Genomic DNA, 10,446 nt, shown 5'->3' with positions numbered 1-10,446 from the left:
CCACAGTTGCATTTGAACAATTTTTCATCCATGTTGAAAAAAGATTGAAATTAATCATAATAAAAAATATATATATACCAGGGCACAGTTTGAAAACTAGAACAGTACCTGATGATCTGCATTTGGCATTTTGGATGGGCTTGAAAAAAAAAAAAAGTAATTTGGTAATTTGGTAAATGCCAGGAGTGGGTTATTAAGATTGATCGTTTGCTACTACCTTCACTTTATTGCCCTCAGTGAATAACTGCTGAACCAGTAGCATAGTCGATATGATGATGTTGAGTTTGTCCACTGAGAATCTTGGCATTGACATGTGTGAGCTGATCAAGAGGTTAAAAGAACTTAAATCCATGTTTTGTAAGGAAATATACGTAAAACCAATTGTAGGTGAGAGGATGAAACAACGGAGTGGATTTGTCACGACAGTTGCAAAAACAGAGGTAACTCTGTGAATTATACATTTTATTTCATGCCGTCTTGAGAAAGCCAAATACCAAATATTCCATACATGGACACCATCATCAGGGTATCAGCAAATTGTACACAATCACATATAATGTAATATATAAAATGTGCGGTTGGTTTTTCTTCTCCTGAAGAAAGAACCAACCCTCTGACAATGTCTCTCACTCACTTGTCAAGTGACTGTGATTCTCTTGTAGTTGGCAAAGGTGAGGGACAAGCTGTGACTCCTTGGAGGTCTGTGCTCAGGATTTCCTTGCTCCTGCGCTCAGCAGGGGGCAGGAAGGGCTCACAGGGAGTCACCCTGATACGTCCGATAGCAGGTGGATCTCTGCTAGCTTGTCTCCCACTCCAACTCTGTATCCTCTGCTGGCCTTTGAACTGACAGTGTTTTTTGATCAGACACCAGCTTGGAGAGGAAATCCACCCCAGCTTAAGTGGAGCTTTCACCGAGTTCTCCCACACTGTCCCATGCATTGAGGCATTGAATTCAAATAAATCTATGACACGTACAATTTACAGATGTGTGGCCAATGCTGTAGTTTGCTGGGTCAGCGCCATTATCACCCTATTATGTACTGTGGGTCCTGCAGGCTACAATATAAGACAACAGGCACAGCGCTCAACAAACGCCTTAAAAACTAAAAACCAAGACACCAATGGTGAAACATATGCTGAGAACAAACCTTCTCACACTTGATAAAAAGTCCATTTTTTTTTTGTCCGGAGTCCCTGTTTGCTTTTCTCCTGCATGAGGACAGTTTTACAAAAAAATGACAACACTGTGTCGATGACCGTTTTGCTCAGTGCAGCCTTCTTGGGCCGAGTTCAACGGCACTGAATTACATTTCCATAGCAACTGAGGTATGTTCACTGTTGCTAAGTGTGAAGTGATTTTTCGTGACACTCAATATTATCTGTGAAAGAAAGCCCTGTGTCTGTGCTTTATGCTCTATCACTGTGACCAGCAGTGGTGTCATCACCGTCTTGGAACTGAAAGCTACAGCCGGTTGGGGCTTATTACACGAGGCTCCATTGTCTTTACTATCGCTCATGGAAATTCAGGTCAGCCATTTAACTAGCAAACTAGCTGTGGAACTGGTAGACCTACATCCTTTCCACCATCACTTCTTGTGTTTTCTTTGTTCTTAAGAAGTCATTTTGTTTCAGTCTTGTGCCCTTTTGTCGTTGACATGAACCTCATCGCCCTTAACTATGCTGGTTAGCTGTGAGGGCTTGATCAGATAGACATCTTAACAGTCTGTAGAGACCACTCTGTGGGGATCAATATGACCAGGTCTGTCACTAATGCCTTGTCTGAAAAGCAGCTGAGTTCATAAGGTGCTCTCTTGCGTTTTAAGTGTACATCTGAATGTGTGCATTTCTTGGCATATAACACACATAAAAGACAACTGTGGAACACTCTTGTGGTGTCTTTTAGCTCTATTTTCTAACATATGCAGCCTTGGAGACCTGTTAAAAGGCATAGCATCAATATTCTGTTTAACATGCTTTCCGAGGACATATTAAGCAAGTTGTAAAATATGGAAGGTCTATGCAAAGTCTGATGTGAAATCTCTGACGAAAAACCAGTGGTGCAAATTTAGCAAAGTGGAAAAAAGAGCCATGTGCGTCTTGCTCCATGTTGGAGAAATGGCCCCCTGGTGCCTTTTCATCTCCTGTGACTCACAGGCTTTGATGTATCTTACTTTGCTGCCCATAAGCTAATTTATCAACAGTTACACAAACAAATTCATATCTCTTTCATAAACATGTCTAATTCTCTGTAGGACGCCATGTTTTATAAGCTTTCATTGAAACTGTCATGACTACCTGCCTCTGTTACAAACTCCACACTCAACCTCTTTAATTGTCCATTCACAGCATGTACAAAGCTTACAGTACATCAAAGTCAGAAATGATGATATTTACATGTCTCCACAAGGTTGGGAAGTGGACGGGGGAGTATATTGGACGGTTGTCTTTGTTGGGTTTTGTAAATTCCACGTCTCTACATCAGTATCCAGTCACTGAAGCAGTGAATACTTAAGTTAGATGACAGGCTCACACGAAGCCGCGAGCACATACATACAACAGATAAGGAACAGAAACAGACAATCCCCTCCGAAGCAGATAAGGCTACACGTCAGGTCAGGGCTGGTCCACTGCTGCTCTGCTGTTGGGGTGTCAGTGTGTTTGTGCATGTGTGTGTATTTGTGTATGTGTATTTGTTTGACTGTGCATATGTGTATATGCCTATGCAAGGGGAGCAGATGAACAAGGGGGCACTGCTGTGAACTGTGGGAGTTTGATAGGGTCATCCAGTGCCCACTCTGTCTCCTCCCACCCCTTCCTGACTGAGGGTTTCAGTTCTCAAGAAAGGCTGGGGTGAAGAGGTACAAAGAGTGAAACTCGGCCCCCCTCCCTCTCTTCTCCCCCTGTCCTCCTTGTTCTGAGACAAAATACGCACATACGCTGATGATATCAGTCTATTTGTTGTAGAAAAAAAGAACCATATATGTCTCCTCTGCAAAGAGCCAGGTGGGGGAGTGTATGAAGCTCACAGGCCAGAGACCATTACCCGGTAGGAGGGGGGCATGTGTCTGTGCCGTGGGCTGGAACCAGGGCTGCCACTGGGGCTGGTGCAGCTCGCATCAACCCCTCCTATGGAAGGTAAGTAGGCATGGTGCAGGATAGGGAGCTGCAAGGACAGTCGACGTTGTATGCTGCAGATAAAGAAGGCAAGGTAAACTGTAAAAGGCGGACATATGAAGTAACAAAGTATATCTAAAGTATTATTTACTTTAAAACTGTGGTTAGTCCTTGGTGTAAAAGTTGGAAGCCCTTCACTCCCGATCACCACCCCACCCTCCACATCTGCACTTTGTGCCTAGCTACATAAAGGGCCCATTACTTTCTGCATTGGTCCTAAATGTTGACATTACATGTAAGTGGCTGCAAAAATCATCCAACATGAACATAATTCCTTGTGTTGTTGGACTAGACTTTGCATATACTATATGATTATAAAAATTATTTTTTAAAAATTATGTATTGCTATCAAATACATTACCCCACAGTATATACAGTAATCATCTCTGTGCTGGGAGGCTTGGCCTATTGCTTATAAAAACTTACCACTCACCTTCAACATATTTCATTTATTCAAAAGTACTTACAAAGACAAAGACACAAAGGAAAGACACATGGGAAAATGGTCTGTTAGGATAGTACCACAGCCTAGAAGTGGCACATGTAGTAGACCTGCCCTGTATACTGTTAAAATTCCCCCAACTTTTTGTTTGGTGTTGTTTAAATCACACCCAAGTACAGTGAAAAAACTGGACAGAGACACAGAAAGGATAACTGAGAACAAACAGGCAAAGTATAGTTCCTGCAAGCCCTCAGCAATTCTTCTAATTGTTTTCCCAGTATTCTTTAGCACCCTCCTTCCCTTCTTCGCCTCTCCTTACTAAGTCCTTAATCCACCGTGCCTCCCAGCTTCGGGGATCATCTGACAAAAAGAACATTTCATGCTTCCGCCTGGTGTGACAGTTCGCACCCTACCTCGCCAGAGCCAGTGCCACTGCCAGCAGTTTGCAAGAAAATTACATAACCAAATGCCACTTATGTAAAATATTAAGAGGGGGAATGAAATTCAAACTCAGTCAGCTATAGACCTAGAAAAATGTCTTAATTAGGTGAACTTTGAAATATTAATAGTCCTCAGGCCTAGTCAGTTATCCTGACCTGTCCCATTTCTGATGGAAACACAATCTTGCTTTTTTTTGTGTATTTTTGAGTGTTTCATACATGACACAGATGCTACACTTGACAATTACATGGACCTGGTGTGTGACTTTGCATGCGTCATGTCACAAAGTGTTACCATTCGTCCTCCTCTACCTTTTCTCTCTTCATACCTCCTGCTGACTTCTTTATATGTCTCTTTCTCTCTTGCTGCCTCTTCATCTCTCTTCCCTCCATGTGATCAAACATTCATGCGGCATGGGAATAGCTCTGAGTGTTCCTTTACTTCTGTTCTCCTCCCTGTCTATTTTCAGAGCTGCTTCCAATGCGAGCTGTAAATCACTGGTTACATAAGCCTCTGTGAGTCTCTACCTCTTTCTTTCTCTCCTCCTTATCTGTCTCTCTTTCCTATCTAAACATCCTCCTCTCTTAATCCATCTTCTCTCTGTAACTGCCCTCTCCTCAATATTTTACCCTCCTGGTCTGCCCCCTCTCCCTTCTCTATCCATCTGTCCTACTATGCTGGGACAGCATAGTGGGAATGACCCCCCACCACCACCACTACTGATGAAGTCGACATCCCTCAGCTTTGCTGCCTTATGAATAATAAGTGAATGTAGTGTGAATGAGTTAAAGACGATCTTCTTTAACAAGTTGGGACAAAAATCAATCAGCTGCATGTAAACGTGTGAACACTGTACATGCACGTGTTTGTCTGTGAGAGTTTGACTGTGAGCATTCACGCTGCACATACACCCTACGTGGTTATATGTATGTTGATGTGCGTGGGAGAGAAAAGTACAGGGCCGGTCCATGCTTTCGCAGGGCTCTGTTGCCAGAGCAACTGCATGAGAGCTGCTGGTAGTTGCGATATGTGTGATGTGTAGTCTGATGAGAAGGCTGACAAGACAGAGGGGAAGGGGGAGAGGGACACGAGGGTAGAGGTGCTGAAGAAATGGGAGATCTCACTGTTCAGGTGAGTTGATATCCTCCAGGGGACCTCTGTTTATTCTGGAAGGATCCATGGAGCCCCACTGCGCCTGAGGCTTCTGTTCCAGGTGGTTCTTCAGTATCGACTTCTCTCCATCTGCATTGAAAACACATGTAGGCATCATGAAAGATATGATAGGCTGTGACAAGTGGGCTGTCATACTTGACTGCTCAGCTGTTTTCCCACACATGACCAGTACCTGAGACACGACTTTAAGGTCATTTTCAAACAACTGTGGTCCTATTACCTGCATCTTGACCGTCATTTGTATCTTCAGCTGTTTGGGGTGCCTCTGAATGATGCCTCTTGATTTCTATGCTATTAATTTGTTCCTGGCACAATGCAAAAAGCGATAATCCATTAATCCAGGGTGGATTCCTACTAGGAATGTCACAAGAACCAATACTTCAGTATCAAGTTGATTCTGAAAACGTGATGGTACTTCTAATTCTGGGACTGACGAGAGCAGCATAATAACCCTCCTAGTGTGACGTCAAAGGGAAAGGGAAGAGGAAGCAAGAAGGAGGGTACAGTATAATAATAACAACAACATGTGGAATGGTGAGGGAAAGTGCAGGTGCAGCATCAGGTGTGTACAGTGCATACATTCACATCACAAAGGTAAAATCACTGCTCAAAGTACTTAATAACATAATAATAACATAACAATGTGTTTTTATATTAATTCATGTTGCATTTACACTTTGGAAACACAATACATTACAGGGGAAAACAACCCTTTCCATCAGCTCAAAAGTGAAAACACTAGAAGTCTTAGTCAAAATAGTGATCTAACAATATGTCAACCATGTCTGTCAACTGACTGTAAGCTTGTTAGTTTCCTTTTCCCAAACAGAAACAGATTTCATCATTTAATCACATCTGGAGACAAATTCAAAAAGTGAAAATGGGAGCAAAGTAAAAGAGGGAAAGTAAGAAAGAACAACCCTCATCAAGAGAGAAAGGTGGAGAAACACAAAAAGCCTTCCTAACACGATTTCTGCATTCTCCTAATGTTGCAGGGAGATGCTGCAGTTGATGAGGTTGAAACACAATAACAACTGGAGTAAACAAACATCACTTTTCCCAAAATTGCACCTGGAGAGTAGCGGGATGATCCTTTTTTTTCCCTACAGAGTTCTCTCTCAAGTTGTCCCAGATTTCCCAGGACTTTGTGACCTGATTCACTGATAACAGCACTCCGTGCCCTGATTGGACATGTGAGCTTGCTGAACTACTTTAGAACAGACTAGTCCTCTTTGCATTTTGAAAAAAGCCTAACCTTGTAGCTCTCTGAGCTGTGTTAAAAGCACAGACACAGATATTTATATACTTCATCATGGATTCAGACACAGAATATGTGTTTGTGCCACAGAGAAAGTATTTTTTTTTTTTTTTTTTTAAATGTCACTACTGCCCACAGGGCCAGTCCCAGCCTTTATGACACCTTCAGCAGAATTTAATTAATTAGGACTTTCAGTGTACGATAATACTATAAAGATTTAAAATTCAATGTTCAATGTGCAAGAATCATTTAATTTTAAATATTCGCAGACAAAAATATTTCTTTTCATTGTCAACTAAATATCTTTTTCTTTTTAGATGGCTCGTCTTCGGCTCTGGAAAACTGTGATGAGGATTTTTCACAACTGACCTTTTGAAGATAAAACTATTAATCAATTAATTCAATTAAATCAATTTTAAAAAGCAATCAAAAGATTGATCGATAATGAGCTGAAAATGAGTTGTGGTGCTCTAAGCAGCTGCTTAGTTTACTTTTACTATTTTAGGTTGATTACAACTGTTTGGATGATCAGTAGTTATTAGTTTCGACAGTATATCTGAACAGTCCAAAGGGTAATAATTACTGCCGTAGCCATGATATAAGATGCTCACATCACTGTGAACCAATAACATAATGACTTCTAGCTTCTCAGTCTAAAATCAGGCCTCGCAGCTGCCAATCTGTCAGAAAACCACACCTTAACTGTCATCTGCTGGTGTTCTCCAGCATCGCTGTGCGCTTGTACATATTCATGAAGACAGGCCGAGAGAGAGAGAGAGAGAGAGAGAGAGAGAGAGAGAGAGAGAGAGAGAGAGAGAGAGAGAGAGAGAGAGAGAGAGAGAGAGGTGGAGTGTTGCTTCTCACCCTTTGTGAGTGAGCGTAATCGCTGTTGACATGGCGTTCTACTCTTATAACAGCCACTCATTCACAGCCCCCAATATATTTAGACCAGCTCTCTTATGAATACTGATGACTACAGTTAAGAGCCGGCGATGATGATGATGACTGTCAAGCATAAGCAGATTGAGGATGGGAAAAAGTTTATATGCTGGTGATCTTTAAAGGAGGCTTAATGACCTGTGATTTTATTTCCATAATGTGTGTCAGACTGATGTTTGTGAGTACCACCTAATGTGCTGTCTCTCTTTGTGTGAACTGGGTTTCTCAGAACTCTCTTTCTCCTGCTCTCTTCAAGGGATCATTATTAAGAACATTTTAACAACCCAGAGACTGATGCACTTCTCTCTGTATAATTTTTTAGTAATAGGTAAGTCAGTCAGTGGCTCACTATGAGACCAGCCTCAGATGCCTAGACTGACATGTAATCAGGACTTTAACAACTTTCCATACTTGTCGTTCTCTGTTTTAGCCAAATACAAACTGAAGCAGCCCAGTGTTCATTTAGTTTTCTGTCCATTTACAGAGCTCCTTTCTATTGCTATTTAATAATATTCCCTCCTTAAAATGACTAATTTCTCTACCAGCGATTTCCCCTAATGAAAATGACAACAATCCTTTTTGCTGCCAACTCCTGCTGTTGTCCTGGAGAGGTTGCACACATTTCATAACTCTGAACCAAAACTGTTTAACACAGGTTTGTAAATATGAATAATATAATCTGACGCAAATTTATAGAAGACAGATAGAGATTGTTAGCCACATTATATTTTTCGTTCCTATTAAAATGTCTCTGTAAATGCATATTTATACCGAGACGTCTCTGGTTATATTTGTCTCTCCTGACAAAGTAACCAAGGGAGCACATACAAAGAATGAGTCAAAAATAGATTTATTTCTATGAGCCCACACAATGTGAATTTTAGTTCACTAAAGAGATCCTGATGTCAGCTGCCAGCTGCTGCCGGTACATTAGAGAGATTACTCTCAACAAATGGAAGATACGAGAGTGTGTTTACTTAAATTAGGTTAGTTAATTATTTTCAGGTAATATGCCGTAATTTTTCTTTCTTCCTCATTATTTTTTGATGAATGGAAATGGAGTTTAAGATGGATAGGTTTTCACTCACACATGTGAGCCATAATACATGATTTTAAAAAAAACAGTGCACTGAGCCAAAGCAGTTTCTTACAGCATCTTGTAAAATCTTTCAAACCACTGAAAAATCTCCTGACTGACAAAATTTGATGCAGTATTTTGGATGGGATTCTTTAAAGGATAAAGACAGGAATGTCAAAAATCTCACAGATGGTAGCTCATTTTTTACTAATTAAAATAATATTGGCACTGACTTCTCAACACTAAGCTGCTCCAACCAAGAGCACAGCAACATAGACATATTTTTATTTCAAATATATCCGTGTAAGGGTATAATCGCATAATATCACCCCACCACCACCACCAAATATTATTTTACAGCCAGACAATATTTGAACTAAAACAGGAGGGATGTGTGTCTGGTGCATGTTTATGTGTGCGTGCTTGCAAAAAGATGAGAGGCAGAGAAGGAGGAGAAACAGAAGGAAGCAGAGAACAAACTAAGACCCAAAGAAGAGGCATTAGACACATTGCTCTGTGAATGCACTCATTAAGCGCCATCAGCTCATTGCATAACTATGAACTTTCACAGATGAGAAGCTTCTCAAACAATTCCAACATACTCTGCTCCCAATCCGCAGAACGAGCGCAGCTGTTTCGCTCTTTTACCTTCCGAAACTCAGACAGATCCATTAGACACCCCTGAGAGCAGCTTTGTTGCTGGCGTGTGCATCAGACGTGCTGGATCTGGCTGATGTACATCGCCATCACCCCGCGTCTGTGAAAATGGTGCCTAATGCAAAGCGATGCTGCTCGGGTGTAACGATTCTCTGATTCAATTTGAGGGGCCCGTCTTCATCTAAGATACAGCTGCATCAATTCAAACAGCATGAAGGGGGCAGAAGTTGGGAGAGTAAACTGACACAGTGAAGAAATAAATATGACATGTATCTTTATATTTTAGCACCTGATAGTTTACTTGTAGTGTCTCCATAATTATGCTTGTCTCACCCGATGACGGTTCACCTTAACTGCTCCCTCCCTTTTCTTTACTCTTCTGTTTTCTCAAGTACATTGTTCAACAGACGGCAAACATCACCCCAAACACCAAATAATTAGGTGCAAAATCAAGTGTGGACACACTCTGGACTTTATAATAAAAGGTGAGAGAGTTGATAAAGTGTGGCCAGAGTATATGTGTAGAACTTGCCGAGCAGCGCTGAAGTATTCAGGTACTGTAGCTAATCTCATGACTCATTCTAAGAGACGTCACAGACCTGCTTGTCAGACAGAGTGCTTCTGTGTCCCTTCTTCACCTGCAGCTGACAGAAACTCCAGCAATTAAAAAAAAAAAAAAAAAGAAAGCCTGAAGATATTCCTGCAAGCTGCTGCTCTGAACGCAGCATTAAAATCCTTTACTGAACCCACAGAATATGCAAACATAGTTTATGTGTTCTAAAGAATTATTATTAGTTAATGTGTGAGCGGATTAGCTTTCTATTTCTGAATATTAACAAATTGTTATGATCGTTATAAAACTGTGATATGGACCATTTTAATTTTTCTCTCTACAGTGAAATGCGCACAAACATGTAGCTTATTACAGTGGTACTGTATAAAGAATTGCATCAGGCTGAATCACACTGTACCGCAGTGAGACAGGACTGAATTATTTCCTGAAGAACTGCTTTTGGTCTTTATAGAGTGATGCAATGTAGTTTTCAGGCACCACCAGCAGCAGCACTGAGCACAGCCCAGCTGAGCAGCACAGACTGGGGAAGGAAGGATTCACCATCTTGGATTTTACACCGACTATGATGGAAAAAGAACCAACACTTCATTATTGTAAGTTATGTGTTTGTCACTTCACACTCAGCGAATATCAACATTGTTACAAACAAACTTTGTAAGTATGCCTCAAATGAGTAGGGTGACACACATACACACACACGGCCTAACAGG

At 41.2% G+C, this 10,446-nt stretch overlaps 1 protein-coding gene across 1 annotated transcript in view; it reads right to left on the bottom strand.

The window, feature by feature from the left end:
• Positions 1 to 3,022: 3,022 nt before the first annotated feature.
• Positions 3,023 to 10,446, bottom strand: part of gabbr2 (gamma-aminobutyric acid (GABA) B receptor, 2) — a 161,047-nt gene continuing 153,623 nt past the window's right edge. The window contains exons 18-19 of the mRNA XM_041053758.1: positions 5,182 to 5,299; positions 3,023 to 3,188 (exon numbers count right to left, since the gene is read on the bottom strand). Coding sequence (XP_040909692.1) covers positions 3,023 to 3,188; positions 5,182 to 5,299 — 284 coding nt within the window. The remainder of the gene's footprint in view (positions 3,189 to 5,181; positions 5,300 to 10,446) is intronic.

This window comes from Toxotes jaculatrix, chromosome 13, assembly GCF_017976425.1.
Source record: "Toxotes jaculatrix isolate fToxJac2 chromosome 13, fToxJac2.pri, whole genome shotgun sequence".
NCBI lineage: Eukaryota > Metazoa > Chordata > Actinopteri > Toxotidae > Toxotes > Toxotes jaculatrix.
This window is presented reverse-complemented; position numbering and strand designations above follow the sequence as displayed.